Source organism: Lutra lutra, chromosome 9 (genome assembly GCF_902655055.1).
Source record: "Lutra lutra chromosome 9, mLutLut1.2, whole genome shotgun sequence".
NCBI lineage: Eukaryota > Metazoa > Chordata > Mammalia > Carnivora > Mustelidae > Lutra > Lutra lutra.
The window spans coordinates 120,443,108-120,461,726 of NC_062286.1; the positions used below are offsets into that span (position 1 = coordinate 120,443,108).

Consider the following 18,619-nt stretch of genomic DNA (forward strand, 5'->3'; position numbering starts at 1 on the left):
GGGAGGGAATTGGGAGGAATGGGCAAAATAGGTCAAGGGGATTAAGAGGTACAAACTTCCAGTTATAAAATAAATAAGTCGTGGGGATGAAAAGTACAGCATGGAGAATACAGTCAATAACACTGTAATAACAATGTATGGTGACATGGTGGTCAGCATGGCTTCATGTATAAAATCACTGAATCACTATGCTGTAGACCTGAATATTGCATGTCAATTATACTCCAGTAAAAAATAAACCAAAAAATTAAAAAACATATGATAGTGTTCTATATGCAGTGTGAATGCTACATTATACCTTACTTTTTTGTCAACACTGGAATTTTTTTTTTTTTAAATTTAGGTCACTTCAGGTAAGAAAAAGTTAGTACTTCTTTTTTAACACTTATTTATTTTTAAGTAGGCTCTAGGCCCAATGTGGGGCTTGAACTCAGGACCCCGAGATCAAGGGTCACACATCCTATTGACTGAGCCAGTCAGACATGCCTCAACAGTGGGATTTAACTACTCTGACAGAAGTAGCTCTAATTCATTCATTTTTCACTGCTTTACCCCACCATGTATTTAAACATACATCCATATATATGGATGTATGTTTAGGTGGACTGTAATTTTTCACTATTAAACACTGTTGCAATGACCATTCCTATAGGTGTCTCCCTGTGTATGTGCACATGTAACCAATTACCTAGAGTAAGTGACAGCAGGCGTTCTTGTATTTTTTTACTTTAACAGGAATATTTCCAAAGTTTTAACATGAAGTTTTAATGTCTACTTTAAGTTTTGATATCCTATGTCAAACTAATGAGCTTTCCTTTTATTCTTAGCTTTTATCATAAATGACTATTGAATTTCATGAAATGCTTTTTATTTGGCTACATTCTTTTTTTCTTCTTTAAAAACTGCAAATGTGGGATACCTGGGTGGCTCAGTGGGTTAATCCTCTGCCTTTGGCTCAGGTCATGATCCCAGAGTCCAGGGATCGAGCCCCGCATTGCGCTCTCTGCTCAGCAGGGAGCCTGCTTCCCCCCTCTCTCTCTGCCTGCCTCTCTGCCTACTTGTGATCTCTCTCTGTCAAATAAATAAATAAAATCTTAAAAAAAAAAATCTGCAAATGTGCATTAGATGAGCTTCTCTTCTTCTGAAACATCCTTATATCCTCAGATTATAGCTACTACCCTTCATCTCACTAATTCACTTCCACTAGACTGGGTACTTCTCTATCACTGCACATGTCACAGGATCTTGTGATACCTGTTCCTCCATTTTCAAACAAACTCACACTACATTGAGGGAGCTGTGTGTCTTACTTTCTTTCCAGAGCCTCAGCACATAAGACTTGGTAGCAAGGGTCTCAGTAAATGTGAACTGAACAAGTGAATGATTCCCAGAAGCCCCCAGGACCTCCGCTCTTAACTCTGGTAATGAAGAACAGGAGTTTGCTGAGGGGCTACTTGGGAACAGCTGCTTCGACCTTTGCCTTCTCCTTCCCCCAGTACACAAAAGTTAGCGATTTTTTTTAAAGATTTTATTCATTTGACAGAGAGAAACACAGCTAGAGAGTGAACACAAGAAGGGGGAGTGGGACAGGGAGAAGCAGGCTTCCTTCTGAGCAGGGAGCCCGACGTGGGGCTCGATTCCAGGACCCCGGGACCACGACCTGAGCCGAAGGCAGACACTCAACAACTGAGTCACCCAGGCGCCCCAAAAGTTAGCGACTGTTATGAGAGGAAACTTTAACTTTCAGTCCCGTTCCTCTAGCCCTAACTTAGTGTATGGGTCACAAACCAGGTTCCACTGCCCTCCAAGCCCACTTCCTGTGTCATATTTTAGTATCTGATACATACAACATATGTTATGAGGCATAACCAAGTGAACAGCTGTGTGTATCTTTCCTATCACATCTTCCACACTCTCTGCCAGAGGTAACCACAATCCTGAATTACTTTCGTTTTGCTGTTAAAAAAAATAGTTTTATACGTATGAGTTGAGTTTGCTTATTTCAGAGCTTTATAAGAATGATAGACTAGGGGCACCTGGGTGGCTCAGTCAAGTAAACATCCAGCTCTTGGTTTCCGCTCAGGTCATGATCTCAGGATGATGAGATCAAGCCCTACAGTGGTACCTCCATGATGAGCTTGGAGCCTGCTTAAGATTCCCTCTCTCTCCCTGTGTCCCTCCCCTGCGCACACTCTCTCTAAAAAAAAAAATAAAAATAAAAAGATACTACGGTCTTCTGCAACCGACTTCGATCTATTTCTACGATTTAGCTATGTTGCTGCCTATAGCAACAGCTTATTCACTTCCGCAACTCTATAATATTCATTGTGTGAACAGAGAAAATTTATCCATTCTCCTGTTGATGGATCATGGATTTGGCTTCAGTTTTTAACTCGGAAACAATACTATAAACATTCTTATGCATTTCTTGATGGACATGTGCAGGAGTTTTTCTGGAGCGGTGGCTTCTAAACCATTCTGACAATGTCCAAGAAGAAGAAAAAGTTTCCATCACAACCCAATAAAACATACATAACTATGTAACAAAAACTTAAATAATACCCTTACATGACACACTTGAATCTTTTCTTTTTTAGCTGGTAGACTCATTGAATGAATTGATTTCACAACCTCTTGGCTTTGATGTAGTGTTTTCACTTCTGAGAACTACTGTTCTGGGATTGAGTTTATCCACAAGCATGCCTGGACATAGACTATAGGTGACCCAGGCACAAGAATGAAGTCTCAGCCCTCAAGGTAGTGCTTCCCTAGGTGCTGGGTCACAGGGAATGCACATATTCAACCAGAAAACAAAGAAAGATGAATAGATTCTGCAGAAACAAAAAGTTATCAGCAGTACATAAGTGATTGCAATGATACACATTCTTGGGGTGCCTGGGTAGCTCAGTTAGTTAGGCATCCGACTCTTGATCTCAGTTCAGGCTTTGATTTCAGGATTGTGAGTTCAAGCCCCATGTTGGGACCCCATGCTTAGCATGGAGCCTACTTTAAAAAAAAAAAAGCCAAAGAAGGAAAGAAAGGCTGATGATACACATTTTCACCAACATTTGCTCTCTCTCTCTCTCACTGTGGTCTTTATTTGCATTTCCCTGATCATCGATGAAGTTAAACATACTCTTTTTATGGATTGTTTCTCTTCTGTGAAATGTTTGTTACTATCATTGCCCACCCCCCCACTCCCTTTTCTTTACCAGGCAATTTGTCTTTTTGGTGATTTGTAAGACCTCTTGATAAATTCTGAATACCAATCCTTTGTTTGTTACATGGGTTACGTATACCATTTCCCAGTTTGTGGCTTGGGTTCCCATTTTCTTTATGGTGTCTATCCCCCTTTCAAACTGCACCAAGGTAACCATGCCTAGCAGAACTCATCACTATTTTTGGTAACACACAAAAAATGAGCATGTCAGGGCACAAGGGACAAGCGGGAGAAGTCAGGAAGGAGCAATCCCAGACTCCCATGCTCAGACTGCCAGGGAGTTTGGTGTTTCCGCCCTGGAAGCCCTCTTTCACACACTGGCTGGAGCATACAGTCATTGGAAAAATAACAAAGCCTTTTTATCAAAGGGTACAAAGGGTCTGTCTGGGACCTGCACACATCTCCAGTGTGTTCCTACAGACAATGGGCCACTTGTGCATCTTCCGCCTGTGCATGACAAGCAGGGCCCGGGGAAAATGCAGCAGAAAGACAGAAATGAAAGCTGGGGTAACCACAATGCACGTGGGTAGCCTTTTCCCTGCAACAGCAATTCTAAGAGGCTGCTCCTGCCTCCTCAGTTGTAAGAGGAAGAAATATACCAGCCTGCAACCAACATGGAGGCATGGAACAAAGACTGATCTTCACCCAACGTGGGGCTTAAACTCACAACCCTGAGATCAAGAGTCCTATGCTCCATCAACTGAGCCAACCAGGTGCTCCTTTGTGTGTGCGTGTTTTTTTTAAAGCATATTCTGGATCTTTTGAATGTCCATCTTATGACCAAGTGGCAGGATGTCAGTGCTCACATCTGTGTCCTCTATGCTGATATGAATTAAATTTTAACTGTTAAAGACTAATGAGAATAAACAGAAGTGGACTTAATAAATAAAAGTCAAACATCACCACCTAATGAATGAAGGTTTCACAGCATTCAAATAAAGAAAAACGGTAGGAAAATGGAGTCATTACATAGCATATAGCAGTGTAAGTATGCTACAAATATCCTGCAACATAATAATTAATGAGGGGCAATTTGATTTTGACAAAGTGGCATTAGCCATCATATTAAAAACAAAGTCAATCTGAACTTTTGAGTCTTATCATAGATCGATTTCAATTTATATACTGATTTATGTTTTATTGTCATTTAAAAACCACCAAAAGGAGTATGACCTAGGTTTGTACTTGAACATATTTAAGTAAAAAAAGTTAAATATATTCTTATTATCTATATTATATTATATAATATATATTACCTATATTATATAAATATAATATAAATAAATATATATTAAATATATTAGGAATATGGAAGAATTTCCTTTAAAAGAGCTCTGTACATCATTCAGGTTTGAGAATCCAATTGTCTGACACACCCTCCCCCGTCTGGTCACCCACCTGCTAGAAAACATAGCTTACCTTTTTAACCCCCAAAATATCTTCAATGAGGGTTGCTGTTTGTAAGAATGTTTTCTTACTCGTCATCAGTGTAAACAGGAAGATCACAAAGTCATTCTTTTCTGCCAAACGCTTTGTAACTCCTTCCGTCTATCACAAGGGAAAAGGAGAGAAATGGCAAAATAGGTTATAATCACAAAATAAAACATGAAAAACAAGGTATCCTCCTTCTAGAAACCAGAAAAGCAATTCCAACCTACATCTGGAATTCTCTAAAACTATATACAAAACACTGTGTGCAAATGCGTTTTGGGGGGAGAGGTTTTTTCATGGTAGGTCCATCCTAGGGTCTTGACCTAGTATCTGCCTAGTAACCGAACGAGGAGCTACAAACAAGCATCCAGTAGGCCAGGTTTTATTTGGCCAGCGGTATATTTTAAATTTGGAATGTAAGGCAGGACACGCTTACTCCAGGTCAGCAACAATTTGCACAAGTTTCCACACCAAAGCAGGCACTGTCAGACATTTCTTGGTTTCTGCCTAATCCCTGAAATTAAGCCACATCAGCAGAGTTAGACCATATCATTCTATGTTCTTCACATTTTTGTTTCCTTTTCTTTCTTTCTTTCATGAACTGTGTTTTGCGGGACTATTATTAAGTGTCATTAATAACAAACAGCCTCATAAAACTAATGACTATAGGGAAGTTGCCAATGATGGAGTCATTACATCATACACATATTTTTTAAATTAAGGACAAGTTCTTACTGACCTTAGCTGCAAGAGTAGTTGTGTGTTAGCTGAACAACTAGTTAGTTTACTGTTATCTTATCGGTCTTCGCCTATCTGTCCACTACAGACACATAGCTACTGAGCACCTGAAACATGGCTAGTCTGAACTGAGATGTGCTCAAGGTATAAAAAACACTGGATTTTGAAAGCTTAGTACGAAAAAGGAGGTAAATATCCCATTAATAATTACTTAAATTATTTACATGTTGGAATAATCTTGATATACTATGCTAAATAAAATATATTATTAAAATTAATCTCACCTATTTCTTCCCACTTCTTTTCTTCCTTTCTAAAAAAAATGTGGCTATAAGGAAATTTATAATAATCTAAGTGGCTCACTCTGTACTTCTGTTGCATGGGACTATTACAGATGCTGAACTGTGTAAGTGTTGAAATTTACTTTCCTATTTATGTTGGTTGATAAAAAGCTTAAACCAAAATGTGTGCCCCATCCAGACGACAGAAGATTTTTTGGGCAGCCCAATTCCTGCATACATGTTATACCCTCAACTTGTTCTACACTCTTCTTTCTTACCCACTTCTAAATATATGATTCATGATCTTGGTAGATTTTACATATCACTACAAGAACGCCTGACATCTCCTTCTGAATGAGGCAAGAAATGAAATGGAATTAAATGTTCCATTGTATTTTCATAACATGTAAGTTTCGCTTCTATAGGAGCCTTTGTTTCATTCTGGTGTGTATTATGATTCACTGCGTACCGGTGACCACGTAAGTTCCTAAAAGATAGGTACTGTGTCTTACAAACCCTAGCACTTGTATGTTGCTTTACAAAGTGCTTTCACATCTCACTTAGTCTTCACAACAAGCCTACGATACTAGTAAGATTACTGACTGCACTCTCCCCTATGAGAAACTAAAGCTCAGGGAGGTAAATTAATAATCACTGAGCCAGGCGCCAGAACTCCAAATCCAGTTCTAGCACTAAGTGCCAGGTTTTTTCCTTTCTACCAAATTGCTGTTTTATTCACTATTCTTTCCTTTTTAGGGGTCAATCAAACAGAGTCTCCTACTTACTACGCTGGTGGGGCTTTTGCTTTCTAACAAGGAAAATGAAGGAACAGAAATAATGGAATTAAAAGGAATCTTAGGGTTGCCTGAGTGGCTCAGTGGGTTAAACCTCTGCCTTCGGCTCAGGTCATGATCTCAGGGTCCTGGGATTGAGCCTCGCATCAGGCTCTCTGCACAGCGGGGAGCCTGCTTCCCCCCTCTCTCTGCCTGCCTCTCTGCCTACTTGTGATCTCTGTTGAATAAAAAAAGAAAAATCTTAAAAAAAAAAATCTTAAAAAAAATAAAATAAAATAAAGGAATCTTAAAGATGACATACACTCTTCCAGTGTATCTATAAATGATAAATGATAAATGATTGTTCAGTATCTGCTTGGACACCTCCAGGGCTAAAGGAGATTGCTATCTGCTACAGGAGCCCTGATTCTGAATTTCTATAAAATTCTGCCTCCCCACAATTTCCACCTGCTGGTCCTGGTCTTCAGGCCCACATAAGTCAGTCCGATCCCCGCATGTCTGAGGACAGCTTTCACGTCCACCCCCGCCCCTTGAACTTTCCCTTCTCAAGCACTGCAGATGCGGTAGGAACATAACTGGGCCCCCAAGGGCAGGTGTACTTACACAGACACACGTATTATACAGGATGCTCAAACAGTCCTTGGACATTTCATCACTTACTGAAAGTGAAGGGAGGATAACTGGTTATTTTTCTTACTGAAAAGATGGCATAATAGAATTAAATTTTTCAACCTAAGAACTGTTCCTCACAATCCCCTTCAAGATGCTTCTTTTCCTTTTAGCATACCTCTTTCCAGTCCTTGCTTACCAAAGATTTTCGTGATGCCCATCAGAACCTACAAACCAATTTGTATACTGATTTTTGGTTTGATGCAGTAGCTGTTTTCTACTTAAGCTCCATGGTCTTCATACTTTCAACCTGTGTATCATCTCTTAATAGCCATGTTCCCTTTGTAGTTTGCTTAGAAGATATCCAGGGTTTTGGGGGGATTTTTGCTATTTAAATAGACTAAAAGCAATCTATTTATGTAGCCTTTCTATGCCTGTGTTGCATTGGTTCCTCAAGATACATTTCAAAAGCAGAACTGCTAAAATCCAAAGTATAAGCTTCCTGATTGCATGTTATAAATTTCTACTGAAGGCTGTCCTAGCAGCAAACAAGGGTATCATTTTTACTAAAGACTCACAAGTGTGTTTTTGTTTTGCTTTGTTATTTCTGTTGGGGAAATGTCTTTTAATACCTGACCTACTAACTCCAACAGAAAACTAGCTACTTCTCCGTGAGCAAGAACAGAGGAATACGACAAAAAGGAAACATTTTTATGACACCTGAGCCTGGAGAGGATAAAACTGAGTATGAACCATCAATAAAGTGTTTTTGCTCAGCATTACTTTTAAGAACTACTTCCATTCATTCCTATGCTGCCACAAACTCTGAAATGTTAGGTCTCCCTCTGAGATGTCAACGGGTAGCCCTGCTAAGCTAGCTTGACCAGAAGGGTTATCTGATAAAATCTGAAGACAGTGCAGATGTCCCGTATCCCTTATCACTACCTTTCAACCTGTGGGGGCTTTTTTGTTTATCTCATGACTTCAGAGCAGGATGGAATACCAGATCAGTTCATCTCTGCATTTCTAGACCTTTCATTTTCAAAGGGAATTGCGATTCACTCACTCATCAATTATTTATTCAGCACCTACTCTACAGATGATAAAGAATCCACAGTGGTTGGGGGTGGGGGAGAGTCTCTAAACCTAGTAGGAGAAAGGGAGAACAAATATACCAACAAGTAATTACAAGATGCAACTTGCTATCAGCTTAGACAGAGAACACGAAGAACCAATTTAGATAGAGTACAAAGCTGAGACATCAAAGACGAATATGAACCTTCTTAACCACTGCAGCACATAAAAATGAGGCCTTACATAAGATGTTCTGGTTAAAGGGGGGGATTTTTTTAAATTAAAAAAAAATATGTACTTTTCCTTTTGCCTCATTACATCCAAGAGAGCAAGATGGGTCCCAGCAGCTCTCCAGGAGCCATGCTAGGAAGTTTGCCCAGGGTTCTCCTTCTTGCCGCCTATGCTCAAACTGGTAGAGTCTGATCAGGATATACAGCCTCAATATGGGCCACCAGTGTTTCTGTCAGTACACAAAGGATACAGGCTTCATTAAGTTGGATTAAGTGAACTTCTTTGAATGGGTCAGCCAAAATACCTACCTTACCTGCAGATATCCAGAATACCTACCTTAATGCTACCTCATTGTATATAAAATAAAAATACTTCAATTAAAAAAAAATGTATGATGTTTATAGAAGGGCATTCATCAAGTGTTAAAAGTGATTTCTGGCATGTGGTAAGTATGTATGTATGTATGTATCTCTGTGACCTCTGGCTTATGCCAGAGCGCTCTTACTTTTTTTTCTTAATTAAATACTGAATACCTAAAAATAGTATTTGTAACATGTATAAGTTACAAAAAGGAATAACAGAATACCCACAGACCCATCGCCCAGCTTAAGAAATAATGTGCTGCCAAAACACTGACTTTCTAACCTTTACCATTTCCGGTAACGACTAAATTTTCTTACCAAGAGCATGTATCACCCTTACAACAACAAAAAATAGATATACTTTTTAAAAACAAAACAAACAAATATCTTACCAGGTTATTCGTTACTCCCTCAATAAACTAGATAGGAGAAATAAGACTTTCCAGAGAAAACACAAAAGCTGGGCCCATGACAATTAGAAACTACAACGATGCAATTCATTTAGCCCAGTGGCTTTCACACTTTTTCTTTTATAGCCCCAGATCTGTATTTCTACCTAGTACAAAATGAAGAAAGAGAGCTCTTAGGTTGGGGGTGGAGAGCACATGCTGGAAGGCAGACCCTCACTGCTGAGCTAGGAGTAGGAAGAAGAGAAGTCTCTGGAACCACATCACAATCAGCAAGCTGGGAAGGAGGACCAGTGGCTCACAAGTATACTTACTTTTCAGTTTCTGTCCCCGGATAGAGATCGTAGGCCTCATAAGAATTTCTACAAGGAGCTATATATTTAATTAAAAAAAAAAAGAAGAAGAAGAAGAAGAAGAAGAAGAAGAAAGGAAGAAAGAAAGAAAGAAAAAAAGGAAACAAAGAAAAGAAAATTGGGTAAAATGTTCAAAATAAACTCCAAGCACAACTTATAAAACAATCTTTGCCATGACAAATGATGACCCAAATACCTGTCGCAGCACTAAAAGACCCTCTGGTTCCCAACAAAGACACAAGGCAGTGAGGCTCGTGGGAATGAGCACTGTACCAAGGGTCAGGAAACCTCAGTCACAGTTCATCCACCTAGTCCCCATGTCAACTTGGGCAAGTCAATATCCCAACATGGCCTCAGTTGAGATAATGAGATATTTAAAAAAATAAGCACGTTGGACTAGATAATCTCTGGGATCCAATGTGGTTTTAATTTTTTAAAAGCTATAGAACGTTATCACTAGGATTCCTCTTTTGCTTTAAGAACATTTACATTCTTTTACAGACATAAGTTAATAAAAACAGAATCTCAAAAGATACACCTATAAACATTAATACAGATTTCTACAGGGGATGGGGATATTATGCATTCATTTTACATATTTTTAATACAACACATAATTTTTGCTTAAACTCTTTACAATAAGCATGCATTTAAAAACCCATTCGACTGAGACAAAGGACAGTTTATTATGAGAAAAGGGTCAATCCATCAGGAAGATAGAACAATTATAAATACATGCACCTAACAACAAAGCCTCACGATACATGAAGCAAAAGCCGACAGAAGCAAAGTACAGACAATTCAAAAATAATAGACACTTCAATATTCCACCTTTAATAATGGACAGACAACTAAGCATCACCAAAGAAACAGGAAGACTCGAACATTATTAACCAACAAGCTCTAACAGACACCTATAGGGCATTTTGCCTAGCAACAGAATATACATTCAACTCAAGCACACATGGAATATTTTCCAGGATAAATCACATATTACACCATAAAACAAGCCTTATAAATTAAGAGGCATTGAACTTATCAAAGCATATTCTCTGAGCACAAGGAAATGAAATTAAAAATAACAGAAGGAAATTCACCAATGTGGATAACTAAAAAACAAATCCTAATTTATCAATGAGTTGAAGAAGAAATCACAAGGAAAATTGGAAAATATTTTGAGATAAAAGAATACAGTTAAACATGATATAGCTAAAGCAGTGTTTCGAGGGAAATTTATAATTTTAAGTGCCTATACTTAAAAAAACAAAAAAGAATTATCTCAAACCAGTAACCTAACCTTCTACATTGAGACATTGGATAAAGAGGTACAAACCCAAAGCAAGCAGAAAAAAGGAAAAAAATAGAATTAGAGTAAAAACTAATTTAGTAGGGCACCTGGGTGGGTCAGTGGGTTAAGCCGCTGCCTTCGACTCAGGTCATGATCTCAGGGTCCTGGGATCAGGCCCGCATCAGGCTCTCTGCTCAGCGGGGAGCCTGCTTCCCTCTCTCTCTCTGTCTGCCTCTCTGACTACTTGTGATCTCTCTTTGTCAAATAAGTAAATAAATAAAATCTTAAAAAAAAAACAACTAATTTAGTAAAGATTAGAAAATCAACTATATAACCACTGACCTTCCAGAGAACAAAAATTACCTTCCTTCTGATGGACACGTTTAACTACTATACATGAAGCTACACTAAGATGTTCATATACAGAGCTTCATCGCATTCTGACTTACATCTTCATGAGAGATTTACAGAAATGTAAACAAGGCAAAAATGGGTAATGATCTTTAAGGACTAAGCCATATTACACAGTTTTCAAAGGAGATGCCTCACCTCCCACAATTATCCAAAGGTGTAAGATGCTCAACTGCACAGAATATAAATTCACTCCACATGGAAGATAAACCAAGTCAATGAATAAATTAAAAGTTCTTGGATGTCAAGCAATGGATTATACCTGGCCCAGAGACATTTCATTTGATCCACACCTACTGAAAAGCTGGGAGATTTTGCAAAAGAATCTAGATTTTCCCACGTGCCCCAGGGCAACAGCAATCAATGGGCATGAAAGAGTCACTTCCCCATAAAAGGGGTCACACTCTGGACTTCTCCACAGTCCCTCCAGGCATTTAATTTACACAGTCAGCTGACTTGGGCCTCCATGCTCCAGTAAGTTACCTACCTGACCCTGACGCGTCTAGGATACAGTTTTCACTGTCACGTCAGGGTTGACAAAGGAGTGGTCTACCCAGCAGAACTCCCAATTATTCCAATTCAGCTGAGCTTTGGGCAGCATACTGAAGAGAGGGTAACTTTAGGGCCTGGCTAGTGACTGGCAGAGGAAGAAATAAAGAGCTCAGTCTCAAAAATACTTCCAAGAGCAAGATGACAAGGGAGTTCAACAAGAACAAATGCATCCAAGTTAAGGTAAGTGAAGAGCAAAAGGTCCTAAGCAAAAGCTCATATTTATGAACAGACTGAAATTCCTGGAGAAGCTAATCTTCTCCAAAGCAGACCAAAACCAAACAAAATCAAGAAACTTGGATGCAAAGTGTCCATGACCGGCACCTGCAAGAGAAAACCACATTGTCACTGACAACGGATAGCTGGCTAGAAACCCATGTTATTCTTTTTTCCTCCCATAAATCTACTGGTTTCTATTAAATAAATTCCTTGATGAACAATTCAGAGGTGAAGGGCCCCTCATGCTGGCCATTAAGGCCATGCTGCGAGACCACTAGAGCTAATAAGGAGAGGCAATGAAGAGCAACAATTAGGGAATGAAGGCGAAGGTTGATGCTATGGCTGCAAATGTGCAATGATCTTTACTTTCATGGCAAATGGCATCTTTAAGGAAACCATTTTTAAATAGCAATATAACGGCGCCTGGGTGGCTCAGTGCGTTAAGCCTCTGCCTTCGGCTCAGGTCATGATCTCAGGGTCCTGGGATTGAGCCCCGCATAGGGCTCTCTGCTCAGCAGAGAGCCTGCTTTCCCCTCTTTCTCCACCTGCCTCTCTGCCTACTTGTGATCTCTGTCAAATAAATAAAATCTTTAAATAAATAAATTGCAATATAACATACGGAGACAATAAAGTATAAACCATAAATATATAGCTCCAATTTATACAAAGTGAACATCATTCCTGTACAGTCACCAGCCAGATCAAGATAGAAAATAACCGTGACACCCTGGGAATAAGGACAGATATGGGGGATTGGAGGAGTAGGATCCCAGTCCCTCACTCATTACATGGTACAAAAATTTAAACATATATGATAACAACTTTAAAATATTACCAAGAAAGGAGACACAGCTTATAATCCAACAGCAGGAAAAGCAAGAAACAAAGCTCTGAAGCCATAAAAGGAAAGACTGAGCAATCTGATAACCTAAAAAGTAAGGCCCCCTACCTACATTTAAAAGTACCATAAACAAAGTCAAAATTCATTTCTCAAACTTGGAAAAAAAATACAGCACATATAACAAAGGACCTTTAAAAACTGAGTGATCACAAAGTGCTACAGTCTAAACCTCTGTGTCCTCCCAAAATTCATGTTAAATCCTAATGCCAAATGTGGCAGCATTAAGCTGTGGGGCCTTTTGAAGCTGATTAGGTTCGGAGGGCAGAGCCCTCATAAATGGGATTATGCCCTTCTAAAAGAGGCTCCTGAGAGATTCCCTAGCCCCTTCCACTATAAGAGGACACGGGGAGAGGCTGGAAGTCTGCAACCTGGAAGACGGCCTTCACCAGAAACCGAATCTGCCAGTGTCATGACCATGGAATTCCCAGCCTCCCAAACTATAAGAAATAGATTTCTGTTGCTTATCAGTTACCCAGTCTGTGATGGTCTTTTATGGCAGCCCAAAGAACTAAGACAGAAAATCAGTAAAAGAAAGACCCGATAATCAAATAGAAAAGGATGCAAAAGCTACGAAGAGGTAATTGGCAGAAAAGGAACTACTTATAAACACACACAAAGATATTCAATCCCACTGACAGAAGAATGCAAATTTTAAGAACTATGAAGAGAATATATAAGGTACTCTTAGAATGCATAAGACAACCCAATTAAAAAATGGGAAAAAGAGGGGTGTCTAGGTGGCTCAATTAAGTGGCCGACTCTGATTTTGGCTCAGGTCGTGATCTCGGGGTTGTGAAATCAAGCTCGTCAGGCTCTGCGCTCAGCAGGGAGTCTGCTTGAAGAGTCTCTCCCTCTGCCTCTCCCCCACCACGAAGTGTGAACCCTCTCTGAAATAAAGAAATAAATTTAAAAAAAAAATACATTCCTATGTTCCAAGGAAGACCTACAGATGACCTGTGGGCACATAAAAAGATGCCCAGCACCATTAGCCATCCAGACAACCCGTATCAAAAGCACAGTGAGATACACACTCGCGAGGATGGCTATAACCAAAACACAGGTAACAACAGATGTTGACAAGGATGTGGAAAAATAAGAACCTGCATACACCATAGGTGGGCATGTAAAAGAGTGCAGGTGCTTTGGAAAACAGTCTAAAGAGTCCTCAAAAGAATAAACTTAAGAGTTACCATATGACCCAGCAAACCCACTTACAGGTATACACCCCAAATTAATAAAAAAAAGTGTCCTTGGTGCATACCAAGGGGGACACGAAGTTAAGAGCAGTATTATTTTTTTTAATTATTTTTATTAACATATGATGTATTATTTGCCCAAGGGGTACAGGTCTGTGAATCATCAGGCTTACACATTTCACAGCACTCACCGTAGCATATACCCTCCCCAGTGTCCATAACCCAGCCACCCTATCCCTCCCCTCCCACCACCAACAATCCTCAGTTTGTTTTGTGAGATTAAAAGTCTCTTATGGTTTGTCTCCCTCACAATCCCATCTTGTTTCATTTTTTCCTTCCCTACTCCCACCATGCCCCACCCTGCCTCAAATTCCTCCTATCAGGGAGATCATGTAATGTCTTTCTCTGATTGACTTATTTCACTCAGCATAATACCCTCTAGTTCCATCCACATCACTGCAAATGGCAGGATTTCATTTCTTTTGATGGCTGCATAGTATTCCGTTGTGTATATATACACCACATCTTCTTTATTCATTCATCTGTTGACGGACATCTAGGTTCTTTCCATAGTTTGGCTATTGTGGACATTCAGAGCAGCATTATTCTCAACAGCTAAAAGGTGGAAGCCCAAAAGTCCATCACTGACAAACATATACAAAATGTGGTATATCCATTCAATGGAATATTCTTCAGCCATAAAAAGGAATAAAGTACTGATACATGCTACAACATAGATGAACTCAAAAACATTAAGCTAAGTAAAAGAAGTCAGTAACAGAAGACCACATATTACATGATTCCATTCAGATGAAATGTCCAGAACAGGGATATCTATAGAGAGGGAAAACAGAGTAAAAGTTACCTATGATAAGGGTGTGTAGGAGAGTGATAGCTAAAACATAAGGAGTTTTTCCTGGGGTGATAAAAATATCCTAAAATTGACTGTGCTGGTGGTTGCACATATCAATGAATTTACCAAAAACCACTGAATTGCATACTTTAAATGGGTAAACTGTATGGTATGTGAACTATATCTCAATAAACCTTTTTAAGAAACTAAAGAAATACCATTTTTCTCTTATCTACTTAGTTAATACTTAAAATTTACTTAAAATGTACCATTAGGTAAAGGAGGCTACTGGGAGCCGATAATGTTCCATTTCATGATTTGGGTGGCAGTGACAAAGGTGAAGTTACTTTGTGATAATCACTGGTGTACTTTTATACCAGCCAGACTTCAATAACACAGTCCATAAAGACACACACATATACACTGTGTTGGTGATGGTGTGGAGCAACAGACACTCTTACACTTTGTTACTGGGGATGTAAGCTGATAAAACCTCTTAGGTATATAATTAATGAGTTTATAAACAATAAAGCACACATATATTTTGGTCCCATACGTATATACTCCCATGTATAAAAGCCTTTACTGTAAAAACAAAGGTGTGAGAAAACTCTACATGCCCATCAGTTGGGGCCTGGGGAAAATAAATTATGGTACAATTATACCAGGAAATACTATATAGCTATTTAAAATAATGAGGCAGATTTACATATACTGAATCTATCCCCAAGCTAGAGAATTACATGAAAAAAGCAAGGTACAGAGCAACGCTATCTGTATACGGGTTATGCCACCTCTGTGTGGGGAGAAAATAAACCTAAGGTGAGGATAGTGGGGTTATTTTATACACACACACATTACCACAGAACATCTCTGGAGGAACACAGAAAAACTAGAAATCACAGCTGCCTCTGAGGAGGGGATGAGGGATAGGAGACACACCTTTCACTTGTGCCTTAAAAAAAAAAAAAAAAAAGCGGAAATATTATCAACTCAAATAAATCAATTCTTCTCACGTAAAAGCTATGGTGCTTCAACAGAGGTGAGTGCCCCTGAACTTCTAAAGATTAAAATTCTGAACTGTTTGCTGTAAATTCCACAATGTCTCACTTCTCCCATTTTAAGAATTAAATACTCAAGCCATTAAGCAGTAGTAGTAATGAATAACTACTTACATCAACACCTCCAAACAGGTCGAAAATATAAGTATTTGGATAAGTGGTTTCTTGGGTAAGTTTCCTCTCTTCAGTAACAAATGCCATAGCCTCCATGGAGAGAAGAGGAGAAATTTCCTAATTTAAAAAAAGTATACAGAGAGACTTTCAGTTTTAGTATCCAAGAGGAACCACACACCAAAACAACAGTTTGCATTTTAGTCACAACCTGAATGCCCATGAGCCCAAAGATAGCCCCCAGCGACAACAACAGAAAAAGATAATAATCTTAGAGAAAAGCTAATATGATGATCAACATTTAAGTAGTAACAATAGTTCACGTGCTTAATGATTACGTACCAGGTATGGTTCTAAGTACTTCATGCCTGACCCCTTTTAATCCTCACAAACCTACAAGATAACAATAATTTATCACCCCAATTTTATAGATAAGCAAACTGAGATACAAAGAAGTTGTCAAGGTCACACAGCTGCTAAGTGACAGGGCCAGGATTTAAATGTCGGAAGTCTGGTTCCAGAGTTTGCACTTAGAGAAGAAAAAGTAACTATTTGGGGTGAAACAGAGTGTGGGAAGAACCCAGGACCCTACTCTTATGCTCTCTCTTCAGGGATCTTGAGGGAAGAAGGAACAAAATGGTCGAGGGCAGTAGTTCTCACACAGTGGTGAACATCAGAATCACTTGGAAGGTCTTGTTAAAATCCCTCCTGCTGAGTCCCATGGGCAGAGTTTCGATTCAGTAGGCATGGAGTGGGCCTGAGAATGTGCATTTACAACAGCCTGCCAAGGGCTCCTGATGCTGCTGGTCCAGGCACCACATACCAGGAAAAAGCAGAACTCTTATAGACAACCGGTTTTATGTTGGGCACCAGGCTTTGATACTTCAGCCCATCTAATCCTTAAAATAATTCAATGATGTGAATATAGTTTTACCCATATTATATGGGAAAGCAAAATCACAAAGTTGCCCAGGCTCACGTAATTAGTGACTGAACCACTTCCGAGAGACTGAACCACTTTCCCCAGGTCTCATTTTTCTCAACTATGAAACTAGGATGTGATTCCTGCTGGCAACACGGTACAGTTCAAGCTGGTCTTAGGAGGAAGACAGTTCTGGGCTTATCATGTGATAGCCACAGGCTTTGGATGGGTTGGTTACTGCTGAGGCTGTTCTTTCAACTGAAAAGGGGAATTATAGAAGACATCTGGGTTTGCCTGCCCACTATCTCATTTTCTCTTCTTCAAGTAAAAGCCCCAGTTCCTTGGGGGAAAGGCCCCTCCCCACTTTCCACAGAGTTCTGTTGGGGCTGCCACCAAGCACCTCAGTGTGAGCCCCAGGAGCAGGTGACCAGGCCTTGCCAACAGTCTCTCATTCCCTCACCTCAGTGGCTGGCCCAAGTTGTAGAAATGTCCCCTTAGCACTGTGATCACACGGAGCAAGATAAGACCACACGCAGATGTCAAGGTAAGAAAAGGATAGCTTAACCCTGTTTAGACCCTGAATTCACACATGTGCTCTCCAGTTTGTGAGACAATAAAGGATCTTTTTTGCTAGTCTGAGTGGGCTACTGTCATTCACAATCAGAAGTATTCTGGACTAAAACAAGTAAGTAGACCACCTGTGTCATAGAGTTACATAAGAATTAAATAAGCCTGCTACAGAGGCTTCAAAGAAGCATGTGTTGGATGAAGAAAGAAATAGTGACCGCACAGCAAGTACTCACAAACCTTAATTTCTCTCTTCCTTCTACCCCGTATCTCAGAGATTTTGCAGGAATCATGTGTAATGTAAAATTTTTTGCACAGAGTTTTCAAAGTGTAAAACACTGTAACTATTTCTGTCCCATTCAGACTATAATACCAAGAATACAAAACACCTTTTTTTAATTAAATAAACTTATTTGGAAATGATTTTAAATTTACAGAAAAGTTGTACAGACAAAACATCTCTTCTTAAAGGTAAAGCTCATTTGCCGCCTACTGTATTTTAGAATGACTTATATGATAATCAAAACTTTACTTCCAAAGAACATTATATCAAGTTTCATTACAATCAACTGTAACTCGCATGAGTTTTAACTGCAACTAGTATTGGTCACCTAAATTCAAATTTGGACCCACCCCTGATGCTAAAGTTTGGATACAGTAACTCGAGACCTAGTGAACCATAAACTCCGGATAAGCACATGGGCCTTCCAGGTGATTCTGATGCACACTCAAGTTTGAGAACAAGTGCCTTAGCATCTCTCTGTACTCTTCCATCCCTCTCCCAACCATCAATCCCAGTTCCTTCATCTTCTTATGTTGGTCATAATGGATCAACAACCACAAAGTCACTTCCCTGAACCTTTAGCAGTATGGGAGTTTTAAAAATCTTTCTCAAAAAGAAGGTCATCCCAATCCCAGGACATAGGGTCGGCCTCCCAAATTAAGCAAGCACTGCCACAAAACAAGTGTGAATAAAGCCCAGGAGGGCAGACACAGGGAACTTAATGGTGATTATCTCTGGGCAGTGGGATTATAGTTGAT

At 39.4% G+C, this 18,619-nt stretch overlaps 1 protein-coding gene and 1 pseudogene across 1 annotated transcript in view; one reads left to right on the top strand and one right to left on the bottom strand.

The window, feature by feature from the left end:
• Positions 1–18,619, bottom strand: part of TRPC4AP (transient receptor potential cation channel subfamily C member 4 associated protein) — a 70,933-nt gene that overhangs the window by 37,347 nt on the left and 14,967 nt on the right. The window contains exons 3-6 of the mRNA XM_047747219.1: positions 16,093–16,209; positions 9,462–9,519; positions 7,068–7,123; positions 4,640–4,768 (exon numbers count right to left, since the gene is read on the bottom strand). Of these exons, the coding sequence (XP_047603175.1) occupies positions 4,640–4,768; positions 7,068–7,123; positions 9,462–9,519; positions 16,093–16,209 (360 nt within the window). The remainder of the gene's footprint in view (positions 1–4,639; positions 4,769–7,067; positions 7,124–9,461; positions 9,520–16,092; positions 16,210–18,619) is intronic.
• LOC125108830 (40S ribosomal protein S29-like) lies at positions 7,335–8,745 on the top strand (annotated as a pseudogene).